Source organism: Myotis myotis, unplaced genomic scaffold (genome assembly GCF_014108235.1).
Source record: "Myotis myotis isolate mMyoMyo1 unplaced genomic scaffold, mMyoMyo1.p scaffold_m19_p_2, whole genome shotgun sequence".
Taxonomy (NCBI): Eukaryota; Metazoa; Chordata; class Mammalia; order Chiroptera; family Vespertilionidae; genus Myotis; species Myotis myotis.
In genome coordinates this window covers 10,303,026-10,321,940 of record NW_023416324.1, presented here as the reverse complement: position 1 = coordinate 10,321,940, position 18,915 = coordinate 10,303,026, and the positions used below count along the sequence as shown (strand labels likewise).

Below are 18,915 nucleotides of genomic sequence, written 5' to 3'. Positions count from 1 at the left end.
ATAGAAAGACTATCGATATAGCCAGGACTTGTCCCTCCAAGTCTGAGGGGTCACTGAAGTCTGCATGCAGGAGGTATTCTTCTCTCCTACCCAATTCCACGTCAAAGGGATGCAGGGCCACTGTGGGTGATCATGCAAGTTGTGTCCTGCTCAACTGCAAGGGGTGCCATTCTCGCATTGGGACATCCATGACATGCACTACAGGGCGGGGAGCAGCCATGAAAGAAGGGCTTGGGACACCAAGGAAATCCTGTGCAGTAGACAACGGTCGTCACTAGAGGGCGCCAGATTGGAATCCCAGGGCTTTAAGACCCTCATTTTTCTCATTAGCAAGATGAGCATTTAACAAGAATTAGAAATAATATATGTAAATTGCCTGGTATGCAGTGGTTACAGCAATGTGTGCGAGGAAGAAAGGAGATCATAGCCCTCACGCTGTCCCTTCCAATGGAGAACTGGAAGGGGGGCGGGGAGGAGCCCACGCAAAATTGCATGGGGCTAATGTTACCAACGTACAGGGTCATTGTGAGGTGCCAGGACCATCCCACAGCAGGTCATTAAGAACCGGCACCTACGGAGCTGAGCTATTAGCCCAGACCGCCTGGATCTCTGTCCCATTGGTGACATTTCTTAACTGCATGACCCTGGAACATTACTTAACCCCTCTGCACTTCCCATGCCTCGTCTGCAAATGAGGGCAATACCTGTATCACAGAGCGGTGGTGAGGAGAGCTGAGTTATTTATGTCAATTATTTAGCATGGCACCAGTTTGCATGTGTGTGTGTGTGTGTTTAGCACAGCACAAGTTTGTGTGTGTGTGTGTGTGTGTGTGGCACAGCACCAGTGTGTGTGTGTGTGTGGCACAGCACCAGTGTATGTGTGTGTGTGTGTTTAGCACAGCACCAGTGTGTGTGTGTGTGTGTGTAGCACAGCACCAGTGTGTGTGTGTGTAGCACAGCACCAGTTTGCATGTGTGTGTGTGTGTGTGTGTGTAGCACAGCACCAGTGTGTGTAGCACAGCACCAGTGTGTGTGTGTGTGTAGCACAGCACCAGTTTGCATGTGTGTGTGTGTGTAGCACAGCACCAGTGTGTGTGTGTGTGTGTGTGTAGCACAGCACCAGTGTGTGTGTGTGTGTGTGTAGCACAGCACCAGTGTGTGTGTGTGTGTGTGTGTGAAGCACAGCACCAATGTGTGTGTGTGTGTGTGTAGCACAGCACCAGTGTGTGTATGTGTGTGTGTGTGTGTGTGTGTGTGTGTGTAGCACAGCACCGGTTCTGTCTGTCTCCCCTTCTCCTGGGCCAGGCCAGGCCAGGGTCCAGGGGGTGATGCTGGGTCACTGTGAGGGTGAAAAGGGATGGCATGAGGCAAGCCCAAGGGACCCAGGGTCAAACCAAAGAAGCAGTTGGGAAGCCCACCAAGGACAGAGGCAAGGCCAGAACCGGGCACCCAAGGAGACAGGAGCTGGGGTGACAGGGCCCAGGGGCCAGTGCACCTGGCAGAAAAGTGAGAGGGCCACCAAGATGCAGGAGGGCCTACTCAGGGCGCACCGTGCAGCCTGACCCTTCCCCAGGCCCCACCGCTGGGCCCCTCAGGAACCTTGGGTCAGCGGAGCCAGCCAGTGAGGGAGAGAACACGGGCGTTGAACGAATTTATTCGTGAGAACACTCAGGGTCCGTCAGGGGACACTCTACTGGTTACAAGCTCCAGAAGCTCTTGTCAGAACAGCCATGAGGAGCAGGGCGCCCTCAGACAGGGGGCCGGAGGGGCTGGAAGCTGCTGGGGACAGGAGAGCTGGGGACAGAAGAGCGGCGGACACAGGCAGTTCTTCCCTGCCCGCCTGCCCCGCCCCGTCGGATCCCGCACCTCCTCAAGGGTTAAAGTGCAGTGGGAGGGGGAGGCCGCTGGGATCAGGCAGCTGAGCCACAGTGAACACTGCGCACAAGAACCCTCGCCCCTGAGGCCCAGCCAGAGTCCATCCCACCCAGGTCCCTCCTTGGAATCTGAGTAAGGGAGACCCCTCCCCACCACCAGGGCTTTAGAAAGAGTTCCCCCAACAGGGTGAGGCTGTCTCATCAGCTTTCTGAGGGCCCTAGAACTTAGGGGCAGTGGGAGGCACAAAGATCTCAGAGAAAAGGAGGGAGGGATGCTCTTCTGCTGACGGGCTGGGGGTCACTCCCACCCCCTGGCCTGCCTCCCTGCCTCCCTCCGACCCCTGGAAAGCCAAGAAAGCCAGAGGCCCAAAGAGCCTGGCCCCGGCTCCAGGGCCATGAGTCAGCAGGGTCCTGCCCAGGCCTGACTCCCAGCCGTGGGGGGAGAGCCACTTCAGTGCACGGGGAGAAGCTGCCCTGGGCACGGGAGTGAGAGGGAGGCCCTGGGGAAGCCTGTGGGGCTGGAGCTCCCTGCTTCTGCCAGTGGCCTTCCAGCCCAGACCCAGCCCCTCCTTCAGGGCCACTGCGGCAAGAGACCCACCCTCAGCTCAGGGCCCAGCTCCACCCTTGTCCCCAGGGGCCCTGCCCCGCCACAGGCTACATGGGCCTTAGCCTGGCTCCCGCCATCTGCAAGGCCTCACCCCCACCTCAGCAGCTTAGCCAACTCTCTCCCCCTCCCAGGGGCACATCTCCAGGAGGCAGAAAGGAAGAGAACCCCCCTCCGAAGAACAGTCCTCCCCCCACTCTTGAATATATTAAATTGTGCAGCTTGGCTCCAGCCCCTCCCTTCAGATCTCCATGGCAACCGGGAAGCATTCCAAGTCCAAGTCTGAATCCAAGTCCATCCAGTGCCAAAGAGGGGCTTCAGCCTCTCCCCACACACTTCTCCCAGCATTCCACGGGGGACGAGCGGGGAGGAAGAGTCGAGGGCCTCAGTCCTCAGCCCCCTCCTCCTCGGTGTGGGGGGCCCCAGGGGGTTCCTCGGGCTCAGGGGTCTGCCCACCGGGGTGGAGGTGAGGATGGGGGTGGGGGTGGGTGCCAGACGGGGAGCCCGGGCCGTCCTCGCCCTGCACGTAGACACTCAGCCCCTCGTGACTCGGCTCCTTGCCACACGCCTGGCAGCTGCAGTGCAGGATCTTCTCCACCAGCTTGTCCACCCTGGGCACCTCCTCGTGGCCGGGGCATTCCAGCGTCACCTGGGGAGGGCAGCAGAGCGGTTTCCAAGGGCCCGAGGCGGGCAGGGCGGCCTCAGGGGTCACACATCCTCGTGGGCTCAGGAATCCTAGAGACTTGGAATCTGAGCCAACTGAGACCCCAGTTAGCTCTGCGGGCCCATCCCGGAGGGACGGGGAGAGCCTGCAGATGCCACCTGACTGGTCTCCCCACACCCAGCCCTACCGCCTTCCTCTCCATCCCCTCCCATCAGCTAGAGGGCCCCCCTGGGGGACAAAATCCAATGTGGCCTGCCCTGACTCAATTCCCCTCAGTGCTCCCCCCGGCACTTGGAGGAAAATCCTGGCTTCTCACTAAGGCCACCCCGGCCCTTCAGGCTGACCCTGGCGAACTCTCCACCCCTGACTTTGCGCCACTCCCACCAACTGTGCTGACTGATCTGCATGAGACTTTGCACATGCTGTTCCCTCTGCCTGGGAGGTCCTCATCCAGCCCATCCCCACCACCTGCCCCAAACATTGCCCAGGTACCTTCTACTCAACCTCTGGGTCTGAGCTCAGACCTCCCTTCCTCCAAGAGCTCCCTCACCCCGGAACCACCAGCCTAGCTGAGGTCTGCCCTGTAGGAACCCTTTTAGCATCTTGTTCCCCCTAGTTCCTTCCTTCCTTTTCTTTCCCTCCCTCCTTCAACTCCATGCCAGTTCTGGGGACTCAAGGCTAGTCCCTCGAGGAACTCAGAGTCCAGTGTGGGAAACAGACTCGTCAGCATCACCCAAATGCAGATGAAAAACGGAGGGTGTGACGGATGCTCAAAGCAGAGACACACAGAGCTCGAGGGGCTCAGGACAGGGGCCCTGGGAAAACGATGCTCGAGCTAAGAGCGGAAGGATGAACAGACGTTAACTAGGCCAGGAGGAGAAAGGTGTTCCCACAAAGAGCATGTGCAAAAGGCCCTGTGATGGCGACCACCCAAGCAGGTGTTGGAGGCTGAAAGGAGGTGAGCTGGTGTCACGTGTCAAGCCAGTGAAGAAGGTGAGAGAAGGTGAAGCTAGAAAGACAGGCGAGCCAGACCACGCCGGGCTTGGTGGGGCATGGCAGGCTGGGCAGGGGCGGGCAGCGGTACTCACAATCTCCCACATGGACTGGGCTGGCATGCAGGAGTCGCAGTGCACCAGGGACTCCGTAGACTGCGGGAAGGTGTTGGGAACACTGTAGCTGAAGCACTGTCCCAGGCACGCTCTGTGGGAGGAGAGGTCACCGTGCCCTGGCCACTGTGGCAGAGGCAGGGACGGGCAGCCCTGTCCTCCTCCCCTCCGCCCAGGCCCCCGGACCCCACCTGTTCTGGATGGACTTGGCCTCACAGCCGCTGTGGCCCACGATCTGGGTGATGTTCTTGGCCTCGCACCAGGCACTCTTGTCCGGAAACAGTGCCAGCTTGTTGATGGGCGGAGGGGCGGCCAGCAGCATGGCGGGGAGGACGGCCCCCACCAGAACCCGGAGCATCATGCCTGTGGCCTTCAGAGCCCTAGAACTGAGCACAAACTGCGGTGAGGCCGGCCAGGCGGAGGACGCTGGCAAGTGGGGGGGGCAGTGGTGTTGTAAGCATGAGTTCTGACATCTGACTGCCTGGGTTCAAATCCTAACTCTCCCACTTACTAACCAACCACACCTTGGGCAAGGTATCCCTTCTGAACCTCCAAACTGGGGCTGGTCAGAGTATGTACACCAACGGGTGTCGTGAAGATGAAATGAGGCATGACACGAAAAGCCCTCAGCAGATCACACACACTCCATGTCAGTTATTTCTATAACTTCCTAGGTAGCTTTGAACAAAGTACTTTTCCCTCTGTGCCCCAGCGTCTTCGTCTAAAAAGGGCTGGCGATGCTGTGCATGGCGAAGGATTGCTGCTGGGACTCGGTGGGGCACTCAGTTTCAAGCACGTGTTGAGTGTGGAGCCATCATTAGCTCCCTCCTCCCTGATGTTGGGGGTCCTCTGGGAAAACACAAAAAACTGCCCACACAGTGCATGCCCTCGAGGGCTGGCCACCCAGCGTGTCTCCTGGACATGCTGCCATAGCTGTCAGTATTCTGATGTCCAGAAAGCTAACCTCCATCTTCATGTCACATGAACTCTCAGGCCACTTTGCTGACTGAACCCCACGTAAAAAAAATTAACCCCGGACTAGACTGTATTTCTTTTTTGGATAACCCCCCCAAAGCCTTGAGCTCTGAGTCTACACACACATACATCATTATCCCCAGCTCCACCCAAACCTGGGACAAGCAGGAGGCAATCCAAGCCAAGCACTTGACCCTCTCTGTCAATTGAATGGAGCAAGACACCAGGACAATACGAGAACTTGCCAGCAGATGGCGCTGCAGGGCAGTGTTTGTCCCAAGGATCCGGCCAGAGGGGATTCTCCCAACGTTCCCAAGTTCATCTTCTGTAGGTTCCCCCACACACACCTCAAAAAACGAGGAGGAGGAAGGCTTGGTGGCGATTCAGAAAGGAGGGCAGCCGGAACCGGTTTGGCTCAGTGGATAGAGCGTCGGCCTGCGGACTGAAAGGTCCCAGGTTCGATTCCGGTCAAGGGCATGTACCTGGGTTGCGGGCACATCCCCAGTAGGAGATGTGCAGGAGGCAGCTGATCGATGTTTCTCTCTCATCGATGTTTCTAACTCTCTATCTCTCTCCCTTCCTCTCTGTAAACAATCAATAAAATATATTAAAAAAAAAAAAAAAGAAAGGAAGGCAATGCCCGCAAGGAGGTCCACTGGGGAAAGGACGCTGGACAGTCAGGAGTCCACACATGGGGTGTGACCCCGGACACTCAGGCGGCAGCGTCCCCACCTGAAAGATGAGTGAGGTGCCCTAGACCACCGGTTCCCAAACCTGGTAGACACTCAGAATTCCCCGGGGATCGTGGAGTGTAAGTTCTAGGGCGGGTGGGGGTCTGCAATCTAACAAGCTCCAGGTTGGTTCTGCCATGCAGCCAGGGTGGGAACCAGGCCAGCTCAGTCAGTCAGGGTGCTTCCGCCAGGGACAGTCCCCAGCGGGGCCTGGGTGGGGCTGAAACAGGAGCAGGGGTCAGGTACCATCCACCGGTCCCACAGACGCCCAGCACTAAAGTCGGGCTGGCTCGGAGCTGGACATCCCATGCAGAACAACCGTCAGCCCACTTTCTGAATTAAGTGGCAGGTATTTTATACAGAGTCTGGGAAGGCGGGGGGAGGGGTGTCATGCTGGGGGAAGGTCTTGCCTGCTCCTGCAGTGAAAGCCTAAGTGGACTGGCTGAGCTGGGCTTACAGACAGGGCCCGGCCAGCCTGCAGGGCTGCGACCTCCTCCATCCAGCAAGTCCTCTCAGCTCCAGGGGGTGACGTGGGGAGAGCAGGAGGAGGTGAGCCCTGACAGCCTGCCCCCATCCCAGAGGAGTCTGAGAGCCCAGGCTCTCACCCACACACTTCCGGTCTCGCTCACAAGATCGACAGCAAAGTCCCTGTTTTTAGTATAACCACATCCTAACAAAATAGGATGGACTTCTTCCTCACTGGCAGCCTCGCTAATTTTTCCACAGGCTTGGCATCCAGGAGGCGTCCTCACTCCTAATGGTGCTTGTCCGCCCCCAGGGAATTCGCTGGAGTCAGGGTCTGGCCATGGCCAACCAGAAGAGGTTTAATGTTTAGCAAGTTTAATTTTTTGTTGGTTTGTCCTTTATGTATTTCCCCAGGCTGGACCGGCCCCTAGAGACCTCGGAGAAATCCAGGGACTTCTGTCCTGTACCTGACCCCATCATGATTCCTCAGGAAGGTCAGGGCAGGTGTGGCCAGGGAACAAGCAACAGGGACAGGGAGTGATTTCCGTTTCCTTAGGATCTGGAATGGAGGTTGGGATTTTAATGAAATCCTGGAGATGAGCTCTCAGGTCTGAGTAGGAGTTGGAATGAGGAGAGGTTATGGACCAGGATCAGGCTCAAGGTGAGTAGAGATCAGGGCTGAGGCGAAATAACAAGGTTTACTAGGCGATAACAGTGAGTCTTTTAGGGAAGTCGCTGGCCCAGAGGTTGGGGACTGGTTATTAGGGTCACACAATGGCAGAAGCTGAAGAGAAATGAGATAAACGGAGGGGAAGGCCACCTCCCTGACCTTCCTCCGTTCCTAGTACACAGCTGAGAGTTAATCCTAGGGGTCAGCTGTGTCCACAGAAGGGCCCAGTCACCCACCCTCTCCCCGCCCTGAGCTCTGTGAGTCCCAGCCCTCCCCACCCTCCCCTCTGGCCTAGGAGCTGCCAAAGCTCACCTCTCTGCACCCACCAACCTCAACCCTAGAACGGGAAGCAGAGCACTTTCCTTGGAGAACTGGGACGATGCAGGGAAAGCACCCAGTACCCAGCAGGCACCCAGTCCTCTTCCCCTGGGGGATCATGGGAAAGGCTGGGCGGGCATCAGAGCCAAAGCTCAGCGCTGGAATAGGAGGCGGGGCGGGCGCCAGGCCACTCACTCCCAGACAGGTTGGTCATCAGGACACCCCCACCCTCCTCCTGCCCTCACACCCACCACCAAGAACTCCCACTGCCCCCCCTTCACACTGACTGGGGTGGGCTCTTTGCTGGCAGGTTTAATTTTTTGTTGGTTTATGCTTTTTTCAAGCAGCAACTCAACTACTTTTTTTTATATAGACTTTCCTCCCCAACCTGAAGGTCACACAGGAAGTCAAGGGGCCCTCAGAATACCAGGCGGGAAGGGGAGCCCCACTGGTCCCCAGGCCTCCCAGCAAGTCAGGCCAAACAATGCCCTTCCCCTGAGCCATGGAGTTCCCTGCAGTCCACACTCATTTACTGAGCAACTTCTAGGAGGCGGGGGTATGGCAGGGGAGCTGGGTCCCAGACCCTGGGCCCACTCAGGAGCTCGAAGCCCAGAGAGGGAGGGGCGGGGAGTGGGTTAAGAGGAAGTTGTCTAAAGTAGGGGCAGTCAGAGAGGGCTGTGGGGGCAGGAAGTAGAGATTATTTTTCATTTACTTTGTTAATCCTCACCTGAGGATATTTTTTCCATTGCTTTTTCAGAGAGAGTAGAGGGAGGGAGGGGGAGAGAGAGAGAGAGAAACATTGATGTGATGTGAGCGCGACATCAAGACACACATCGACTGGGGGGGTAGGGGATGTACTGGGGGATGGGAGTCGGGGGGAGGTCAATGGGGGGAAAAGAAAACATAATGTAATGCTTTCAACAATAAAGAATTAAAAAAAAAAAAGACACACATCAACTGATGAGGTGGGGAGAGGAGGATCAAACTCAAAACCCAGGTACTTGCCCTTGACCGGAATCAAACCCGTCAGTGAGCAGGCGGATGCTCTAACCACTTAGCAACCCTGGCCAGGGCAGGAGTAGAGATTCTTAATTCTGGATTTAATACAGAATCACAATTAGTTATCAATGGTGAGGACAGGAAGGGAGCTCCTGGCTGAGGGCCCTGCCTGAGCAAAGGCCAGGGGAGGGGATTATCGTCAGCCCACACGGCTAACTGTATTGACTGGCACTGTTCTAGGTGCTTTTACATAAATTCATGTATCAGTCCACAGTTAGAACCCGCAGGTGGTACATAGAACTGAGGTTGAACCTGACAGCAGCAGGGGAACCACCAGCCACCTTTGCACACGCAAAGGGTCACGGAAGAGGAAGCAGGAAACGGAGAAGCCGGCTGGGAATCTGGGGAATAGTCTGGAGTGGGCCTGAGGCCTGGGGCTCCCTGCCCTCCCCTGGCCCAGCCGCTGTGTCTCTCATCCCTGGTCAGCCTGCGTCTCCCACTCTGGTGTTTGGCCGCTGCCTGGGCGGGAATCTTGGGGGCCCCTTCAAACAGGGTTCACACCCCACACCTGACTCCCCTGCAACAAGCTCATGGCCTCTGCCGGCCCCTGCTCCTGGGAACCTCGGGTATGGTACTGCCTTCCCTCGGAGTTGAGGAGAGGCTTCAGCGAGGGCACCCAAACCCAGGGGGTGGCCTTTACCATCTCATTGTCCACTCCCAAATCCAAGCCCTTCAGACCCTCGGCCTCGGGCAAACACTCCACACATTCTGAGGCGCCCAACAGCACAGGAAGGATGTTCCCCCGGGGGCACACTGCTGATCCATTCCAGCACGGTGCCAACTGAGGCACAGACCAAGAAAGTGGCCACCACACCTCCCACACGGGAAGAGCTCAGTGGATAAACAGGAAACCCGCTTTCACGGCTCCCGCAGGAAGGGCTGAGGGTGGGGGTCAGCAAGAGCACAGGCCTCGGGTCAGGACTGTGGGGTCCTCTAGGTGTCCACACCGCCCAGAACCTCGCCTCTTCCCCGAGAACTTCCCAGGCCTGGACTTCTTGACTCCACAGGTCTGGGGCGCGGCCCAGGCATCTGCATGGCCTCCCCCGTGATTCTGAGGCCTACACCACGGCCTGGATCCCAGAGCCTGGAATCAAGTCTTAAATTCACAGGAGGGGCCAGATTTCAAGGGAGACCTGGGCCCGACACCCACTGTGAAGCTCTTTGTGAAGCAGAGTCCATTTGTATAACAATCGACAATCGCTCCCCATTTCCTCTTTGGGGTAAATCTAAATATTCAGGGTCACTTAGGGCCAAGAACACCAGGATTTTCTGGATAGAAAGTACCCATTAACCCAAGCCAGCCTATCTGTCTCTGTCTCTGCCTCTGTCTCTCCCTGCCTCTTTACCCCCCACCCCTCACCCCGGCCCCCGCCCTCAGCAGGGTCTGGGTCTCCTCCATTCTCCAGGGCGGACTGTGACAGACCCGAGTTCCATCCTAGCTCAGCAACTTTAACCTCTCCCTGCAGCGACTTCCTCATCTGCCAGGGTGGGCAGTGATAATACCCGCCTCACAGGGCAGTTGTGCATGGAAACCTCTGGAGGGCCCTGTCCTGGGATCAGTCCTCAGAAAATGTCACTGTTAGTGCCAGTTCGGCGTCTCCCTGGGCCACTCATCCTCCCTGAACTCTGCCCACGCCCGTCCCTCTGCCTCCCACAGGATCCCCCCTCACCCTCTCCTCCCCACTCCCTCCACCAGGTTCTGGGTGGTCCCGAAAATATGCAGAAAATATACAAATCCGAGGTTGCACCTGCCACAGCGATGAGGGGAAGCCTCGAGGGGAAACTCAAGCAAATGAGGGGATGGCCGGGAAAGGGTTTAATAAACTGAGTCCTGTCCCCCTCACACACTCGCTTGCCAGGGTGGGAGCCCAGAGGAAGACCCCACTCAGACTCTGATGGTTGGGCCACGGACTGAAGGGACAGGGTCTAGGAGAGACCAGCCCCCTCTAGAATCCAACTTGCAGAAAACAGAAAACGGGGCTGGGCCTGGCTGCCAGGCTGTGCTGGCTGCTGGGTGCAGAGGGTGTGGCATTTGTGGCCTTGGGCTCGGGGATCAGCAAGGGCGCGGCCATCACTGCAGGTCTTGGACTGAGTGCAGGGACTTCCTTGAAGGGTGCAACGGCAAAGGTCACTCTGGGAGGGGCCAGGCAGTGCCAGACCCAGCCCTGGTCAGCTCAGCGGGCTTTCCCAGGCCCGCTCTGGGGTCCAGGGCACCGTCAGGCCCAAGCTCATCTCCTGGCTCCCTGTGTGCCTGGAGGCAGGATAATCTATTGGTCCCAGGCCAGGCCACTTGTTTCACGCCCCCCCCTCCCCCCCCCCCCCCCCCTCGGCCTCACGTCTGCAAAACAGAGAGCGCGAGCCTGGAATGTCCACTTTAGCAGATTCCCTCACAGGGACTCGGCCCGAGCATTGTTAAAGCCACTGTGATTCCACCACCCGGTCTCACCGCAGGGTGGCTTCCTTCCTCCTCCGTCAGCGGCTGGCAGAGCATGAACCAACTGTCCAGGGGGCTGACACCCAGGGCCCAGCCCAGGCCCCAAAGGTTGGCCCGTCTCTGCCAGGCAGCTCCACCTTCCTGGCTACAAACCCCCAGCCCAGGCCAGGGCCCTCCTGCCCGAAGACCCTCCAGCCTTCCAGCCGGAAGACCCAAAGCTGTCTCCAAAACAAATCTATGCTAATGGGCGGCTGCAGGGCCGGCCTGCACATCTGCTCAGCAGAAGTCCCCCTGCAGACCTCGCCAGCATCCCCGCCGGCTCCTCAGCCTCCGACCCTTGGGGTTGGGGGTTGGGGGAAGGGGCTAAACTCAGTCTGAGGTTTCACTTTAAAAGGATGAGGATAGCTCCGTAGCCAACATAGAGCACCTACACCCCCATCCACCCCTCGGGCCCACAGGCCCAGGAGAAAGCTTGCAAAAGTGTGGGGGGGGGGCGGGGGGGGGGGTAGTCCGAGCAAATGCTCCAGCTTCACCTTTTCTTTGGTCTCCAACTAAAGGCAAATCACACCCCAGCAGCCCCAGCATCTGGGGAAGTTTCGGGAGGCGGGCGGTTTGACAGTAACAAAGGATGAGGGGCCTGTTGACAAATTGCTTCCTCACCCCCATCTCCTGAGGGCCCGGACTTTGGCCTCAGGCCCTGACCTCTGTTTTCCGAGGGGGGGGTGGGGGGTCCCTCACTTACAGGCTGGTGTCCTCCAGCTGGCCGAGGGCCTCAGAAAGCCTGAAATGTGCACTTCTCCCCTGGTGCCCGCCAGCCCCCTGGCCGCCCCAAGGCAGGCAGGCAGCTGCCCCGTCCGGCTGCTCGTAAAAGATCAGAACCGCCCCGCCCAGGGAGCAGGCGGGCAGGTGGCCGGCAGCGGGGCGCTGTGGTCCAGGCCGCCTCGCGGGGGTGGAACTCTTACGAAAACGGAGCCCCCGGAAAGGCTGGCTCCCCCTGCCCCAGACTCGGTTCCAGGGGGGTGACCCCGGCCAGGCCCTAGGGGCAGGCGGGAGGCAGGGGGAGGGTTGGTTTCTGGTACGGGGTCTAGGAACTACTGCGACTGCTCCGACCCTGGGCGCTTGTCTGAGTCTGAGGGCGGGGGGCCAGGGAGACACGCAGACACACGGAGAGACCCCCGTGCGGGGCGGGACGCGGAGACACAGAAACATACAGGCAGAGGCGCAAACCCAGCGAAACTCCACACGGAGAAACCGAGAGGGACGGAGAGAGAGAGAGGGAGGCAGACAGACAGAGACAAAAGGGAGACAGAATCGTACCGGTGCGGAGAGGCTCGCGGCGCGGCGAGGCCCGGGCACAGCCTGGGGGATGCGGGAGCCCGGCGGCCCAGCTCCGTCCGCTGCCCCGCGCCCGCCGCGCGGCCCGACCCGCCCTGGACCCGCCGGGCTCTCGCTCCGCCACGCATCTCCCTCCCGTTCTCTCCGGCTGTAGACACTCCTCCCAAGAAATGGAAACGCCGGGCGAGTCCGGGGAAGGGCTCGGGGCGCAGCGGTGTCCCCCGGCCACCCCGTGCCGCGCCCACGTCCCCAGCCCCGGCGTCCGGGCGCCCGCGTGCCGGCCGGGACGGGACTTACCGCGCGCGGCGGCGGCGAGGAGCGCGGCGCGCCGGCCGGGGGCTGCGGAGCTGGATGCGGCCCGCGGGGGTGGCAGGCCCGGCGGCCCCGCGAGGCTCGGCGAGGCTGGGCTGCGCGGCGCGCCGTCTGCGGCCCCGGGCGGGCGCGCGGTGCGGGGGAGCGGCGAGCGAGCGGCTCCGACGTCAGGGGTGTCTCCGCTCCAAATAGGGAGCGAGGGCGGGGGCAGCGGAGGGAGGGACGCGAACAAGAAAAGAGCGGGCGGTGCGCTCGGCCGCTCCCTCCGGGGGCCGGGCCCCTTCTCCCCGCCGCCTGGGAGCCTCGGGCCGGCCCTCGGTGCGGGGCGATGGCGCGGCGGAGCTGCGGGTGCCGCCCTGGCCGGCGCCCCAGGGGCCGGGCGGAGAGCCCCACGCCCCGGCTCGTTCTGGAGCTCCCGCCGCCGGGTTTCTCGGCGCTTGGCTGTCTCCCCGCCTGACTTTCCCGAGAGTGTGGGGGCGGGGGGCATCAGCCTCGGGGTGACAAACACGGAGGGTTCCTTTATGTGGGGACAACAGTCTTGCTCCGAGGGTGTGGCGCTCCAGTCCACCAGTCCCGACATCAGGGGACTGTCCTCGCTCCCAAGTCCTGCGGGCGGCCAGCCTGTTGACAGTCCTGGACCTGGGACCGGCCGGGGAGAACTGTTAGCACCCGCGTGCCCTAGTGTCACGCGCCTCGGCCCAGCCTCCGCTCAGCTCGGCACCTGGCTTAGCGTCCGCGGAGGGTCCGAGAACCCCAGGAAGGACTATGAGGAAAGAGCGCCGGGAAGTCGATTTCATTTCTCTGGCTCCCGGGAGAGTAGAGCCTGGGCCTGGCCCCGTGTCCAGCCTCACCTGGGGTGGAGGGCATCCAACTAATCCATCTGCAGTTGGGCACTTGCGTGGACTGCAGTCATGCCCTCTCTTTCCGTCTGCTCAGTGGAGGGAGAGATTAGCTTTGCTCCTAAAAAGTAGCCACCAGGACACAACCCTGGGGCGGGAGACTTGCTTTCTATCCTAGTGTCATGCAGCCTGGCTGGAAGCTCCCTGGAGTCTGCAGGTCGCTGAGCCGCCCCCCGCCCCCCGCCCCCTCCTAGTGGCCTGCTGATAACTCCCAGGTGTACTCTAGCCTGTCTGCCCTCCCCATGCCTCCTAGCACTTGCTTATGCTGTTCCCTCTGCCAGGGGGTTCCCACCCCTCATCTCCTGGTAAAGGCATTTTTAAAAAATATATTTTTATTGATTTCAGAGAGAAAGGAAGAGGGAGATAGAAACATCAATGATGAGAGAGAATCACTGAGCGGCCGCCGCCCGCAAGCCCCCCACTGGGGATTGAGCCCACAACCCAGGCATGTGCCTTTGACTGGAATCGAACCCGGGACCCTTCAGTTCACAGGCCGACGCTCTATCCATTGAGCCAAACAGGCCGGGGCTAAAGGCATTCTTCAAGCACCAGATTGGAAAGCCTTCCTTCCCAAGACCCTCAGGTGGCATGAACTTCCTCTTCTGGTGGGATCCTGGAGCAGGGGACATGTGCCTCTGACGCTGCTTTCCCTGCAGACTAGCTGAGTATGTCACTTTCCTCCACTAGACCATGGGCTCCTTGAGGGCAGGGGCTACAGGGATCACTAGGATTCCAGCGTCCCCAGCGTTTAAGGTCGGGCCAGACAAGGTGGACAACATATATGGCTACATGAAGTATTATTCCCCATAGGTAGTGCTCCCACGAGGCTAACTATAACAATCGCACACTTTGAGCACCTGACTATGTGCCTGGTCCTACTCTTAAGTACTTTCCCCCGTATAATAAATCTATGAGATAAAGTATTGTTCTCCCCATTTTATAAGTAAAAAGACCAAGACCTGGAGAGGCTAAGTAACTGACCTAAAGTCCCACAGGAAGAGGTGATACCAGTAACATCTGTCCGTTGGATGATCTGGTCCCACAGAGCCCAGCCTCACTGCACTGTATGCAGCAGGCGCTCCCCAAATGTTTACGTTTTGCTTACCAATGTGGACCCTGGGGAGGGTGGGCAGCGGATGTCTACATGTGGTAAGAACCCACTCCAGCTGCAGGAAGCTGAGAGTAGCCTAATGAGCTTCTCAGATCTCACGGAGAGAGCCTGGAGTAGTAGCCCTTGGCAGTTCAGTCACTGCTTAACACAGGGAGGTTCTAGAACAATCCCAACTGCCTAACCAAGAATATGGGTTTGAGGTTGAGTTACGCCTATCTGGTGAAGACTGGTCATTACAGGAGGGCCACACTGTGGGCAGGTGGTCTGGAAGGTGACTTGTTAATTTGATTAACAGCTACCATTATGTGCTGGCATTATGCTAAGCACTATCAAATCCTTACCACAATCCCATCATTATTCCCATTTTACAGGTGAGAAAAGTCAAGCATAAAAATGTTTAGTTCCCTGCCCAAGATCGCGTGGCTAAGTGACTGACAAAGTCTAGGCTTGAACCCAGACCAGAGCTGGTGATCCGCTGCCCACCACATCCTGGGTGGCTGCCTCAGAGCCTTCCCCAGGCGGTGGGGGATGCTGCACCACAGGGACCCAGGGTGGTGCAGCCCCAGCAGGAAGGGCAGACCTGTCACGTTAGAGTCTCCGAGCTCACTGCCATGCACCTGGTTGGCAGCAGTATGCCAGTTGCCCCAACAGGCCTGGCTGGCACAGGGCACAGGCATGAAGCCAGAGCCTGCTGGCCCCGGGCCAGCCCCTTGGGGCCGTGGTAATGCGGGGCCCAGAGAGGGGGTAGAGGGCTGAAAGCCTCTCTCCCCAGCTCATTAGCAAACATCTGGGCTCAGAAAAAGACCGACCTGGAATGTGACTGGGCTGTGGGGAGCTGCTCCCTCCCTGAGTCCCGGAATGTGAGCTCCCTCCCGCAGGGCACCGGCTCAGGCCAGCTGTTTCCTCTAATCCCGTCAGCCTGGCCTCGACAGGGGTCCAAACCTCTGCACTCTCCTGGAGAAAGAGTGAAAACAAGCAAAAGGCCTTCCTCCCTAGTCCGCCCCGAAGAATCATCAGATGGTTGGTACTGGGGCCCAGGAGATCCTCCCTCTCCCATGAGATAAAGACCAAGGGTATCCACGCTTCCACGTTTGGAGCTGGGAGAGGCCGTGAAGACTCATCACGGAAGGTTCTGGAGTCTCTCTGCTTGGGTTTGAATCCTTGCACCGTTACCCACTGACACTGGGACTCTGCAAGTTGTCTCCTGCCGGGGCCTCAGTTTCCCTCTCTATAAAATGCAGCTGGCATGGTGTGTACTCTAGAGTTGTTGTGGGGACTCACTCATTTACTTAACAAATATTTATCGTGCCTACTATGTGCCAGAGAGGCACAGAGGAGTCGGGGACACAATAATGGACTAGACTGATAAGGTCACAGCCCTCAAGAAGCAGGGAGGCAGAGAGTATACAAATAAGCAGACGAATGGGTTTCTCCTAAGCAGAGTGCTTGGAGTGCTTGGAAGGAACGAAGTGAGCCCAATGGGTGATGTGCCGCAAGAAGCCTCCGAAGAATCTCAAAGAGGCGACGTTAAGGTAAGGTCATGGTGAGAGGGAGCCAGGATTCAAGGAGATAAATGGATGCAAAGTGCTCGGCAGAGTTCCTGGAAAATGAAAGCTATTTTAGGGAGGTTCGTGTATAGCCGAAGGGAGGCGGGGAGTCAGAATCCCTGGATCAAACCCAGGCTCCAGCACAAAGCTTTCTCACCTACTCAATCAAGTCACACACTTCCCGGTCTCGGTTTCTTCATCTGTGAAATGGGAATTTTAATAGTACACGACTGCAGGCTCCTTCGAGACCTCACTGAGACAGGTACCCGAAGCACAGAGCCTGGCAAGGGCTCGGTCTCAGGAAGTGGTAGCTACTTGTATCATCCCTGCCCACAGAGGGAAAGGATATGCCTGAATTCACTCCGGGAGTCAGAAGCAGAAGCAGAAGCAGATGTGTCCTCCTCTGTGTCCCTGGGGGCTCAGGAAGCTCTGGGCCCCACCTCAGGATCTGCACCAAAGGCTCTGTCCCTGAGGGCTACTGAGGCTGTGGGAGGTGTGGCCTTGGCCCAGACTGGGCATCAGGAATGAGGCCCCAAAGGAAGGGTTCTTAGCCCCACAGAAAATTTAAAATGCTCTTTGTAGGTAGGATGGGAAAACCAAGAAAAGGGATCCAGCCCCAGCTGATTTGGCTCAGTGGATAGAGCGTCGGCCTGCGGACTGAAGGGTCCCAGTTCAATTCCAACCAAGGGCGCATGCCCGGGTTTCAGGCTCGATCCCCAGTAGGGGGTGTGCAGGAGGCAGCTGATCAATGATTCTTTCTCATTGATGTTTCTCTCTCTCCCTCTTCCTTCCTCTCCGAAATCAATAAAATATATATATATATATATAAATTTAAAAAGGGCGGGGGGATCTAGTACTATGAATAAGGGAGATGAGAGGAGAAAGTCAGAGATGAGAACTAGATTCTGGGAAGTTTGGAGTGGAAATTTAAACCCAAGTCTGTCTGACTCCAACTGTCCTTTTTTCCAAAGAGGCACTATGCGTGGTGGTTATGGTTGTTTCCTCATGTGTAAGAACAAACATACTGGTTACCAGGAATGTGGCCTAAATGCCGGGGATGGGATGCCAGGGGCTCTCCCTAACCACTCACTTTGCTCTGCATTTGTTTGCTTCCATCCCCACCCATATCTCCCTCCGCCCCCCCGCCCCCCCCCCCCCCACACACACACGCGCGCGCAGCGGGGCTTGTCTGACTCCACAGTTAAAGCCACCCACCACCTGCATGAGCACCTGAGCTGGGCTCTCAGGAGGGGGCCTCTGCCTGGAATCCCTGGGACCTGCCCCCATGGTAAAGCGGTAAACAAGGTTGCATGGTGGTGGGCCGCACCAGGCAAATCAACATTGTTTCTTTCATTTCCCAGCTCCCAGAGGCCCACACATCTCCACAGAGTGGGATAAAAATGTTCCTCCTCAAGAGATGGCCCTTCTCTGCATATTTACTAGCCCACAGAAAAGCATTTTTTCTTTTTTATTTATTTATTTTTTTAAACATATTTTATTGATTTTTTATAGAGAGGAAGAGAGAGAGATAGTTAGAAACATCGATGAGAGAGAAACATCGATCAGCTGCCCCCTGCACATCTCCCACTGGGGATATGCCCGCAACCCAGGTACATGCCCTTGACCAGAATCAAACCTGGTACCTTTCAGCCTGCAGGCCGACGCTCTATCCACTGAGCCAAACCGGTTTCGGCACAGAAAAGCATTTTTTAAAATGGACTTTTAGAGAGGGAGAGGGAGAGGGAGAGAAAAACATCCATGTGAGAGCCACACATTGATCAGCTGCCTCCCACATGCTCCTTCAGGGATCAGGGATGGAGCCTGCAATCCTGGCATGTGCCCTGATCCCTGACCAGGAATTAAACCGGTAACCTTTTGGTGCAAGGGGAGATGCTCAACCAACGGAGCCACACAGGCCAGGGCAGCATTTTTTGTTTTTTAAATACATTTTTATAGATTTCAGAGAGAGGAAAGGAAGAGGGTGATAGAAAACATCAGTGATGAGAGAGAATCATTGATTGGCTGCCTCCCACAAGCCCCACACTGGGGATCAAGCCCGCAACCCAGGCATCTGTCCTGACTGGGAATCAAATGGTGACTTCCTGGTTCATAGGTCCACACTCAACCACTGAGCCACACTAGCCGAGCTAGAACTTGGTTTTTATTTCTAAAGTCCACCGGAGAAGAGGGTAAAATCTGTAACAATGGTGGGCCTTTTCTTTATTCCTGAGGTGTAAAGGAGTCTGTCATGTGCTTTCACAATTGCAATACCTCCAGTTCATTTATTTTCTTTTTAAAATTTAATTTATTTTAAATATATTTTTTATTGTTGACAGTAACACCTCCAGTTTAAGTGGGGGATCACTCTTTTGATCATACTTTGTTATATAATTGGTTATATTATAAAATTATCTTGTTTAGCTGGCTGTTTCACGTCTCTCAGTAACAGTGCTTGACCTCACATCTGTGCTGAGTGGCAGGAAGGGATCATTACAACAGTCTCACAATGAGGTCCAGAGAGACTGAGTGGCTGCCCCATGATTACACAGTGGCCCAGGGAGCAGCGCAGATGAGAACAGAGGACGCTCTATAGGAAGAATGCTGGGAAGCCTTGCTTCTGATCGAAAGTCACTGACCCATGGACATGGTCCGTCAGGGCCACCCACCGTAAAAAGGAAGTTAATTTAGAAGTTCTAAAACCATAGGAAACATTAAACTCAACTACCTAACTGAAAAACAGCGAGGATAAAACTATGCCACAAATCCAGAGGTACAGGCAGCAGAAATGGTGGAAGGTGAAGAATGACAGAA

General features: G+C 57.3%; 1 protein-coding gene across 5 annotated transcripts; it reads right to left on the bottom strand.

Annotated features, from left to right (window-relative positions):
* Nucleotides 1–1,638: 1,638 nt before the first annotated feature.
* NBL1 (NBL1, DAN family BMP antagonist) lies at nucleotides 1,639–13,179 on the bottom strand. Of its 5 annotated transcripts, XM_036350222.1 has the most exons (5): nucleotides 5,860–5,955; nucleotides 5,571–5,621; nucleotides 4,440–4,634; nucleotides 4,231–4,342; nucleotides 1,639–3,127 (listed from the first exon to the last, which is right to left on the bottom strand). In XM_036350222.1, the coding sequence occupies exons 3-5, from the start codon at nucleotides 4,607–4,609 to the stop codon at nucleotides 2,864–2,866; spliced, it is 546 nt and encodes a 181-aa protein (XP_036206115.1). In that variant the 5' UTR covers nucleotides 4,610–4,634; nucleotides 5,571–5,621; nucleotides 5,860–5,955; the 3' UTR covers nucleotides 1,639–2,863. The 5 variants fall into 5 exon arrangements, 4 of the variants coding, with proteins under 4 accessions (XP_036206115.1, XP_036206114.1, XP_036206113.1 ...); XM_036350221.1 differs by lacking the exons at nucleotides 5,571–5,621; nucleotides 5,860–5,955 and adding an exon at nucleotides 12,533–12,871; XM_036350220.1 differs by lacking the exons at nucleotides 5,571–5,621; nucleotides 5,860–5,955 and adding an exon at nucleotides 12,218–12,499.
* Between the last annotated feature and the right edge of the window lie 5,736 nt (nucleotides 13,180–18,915).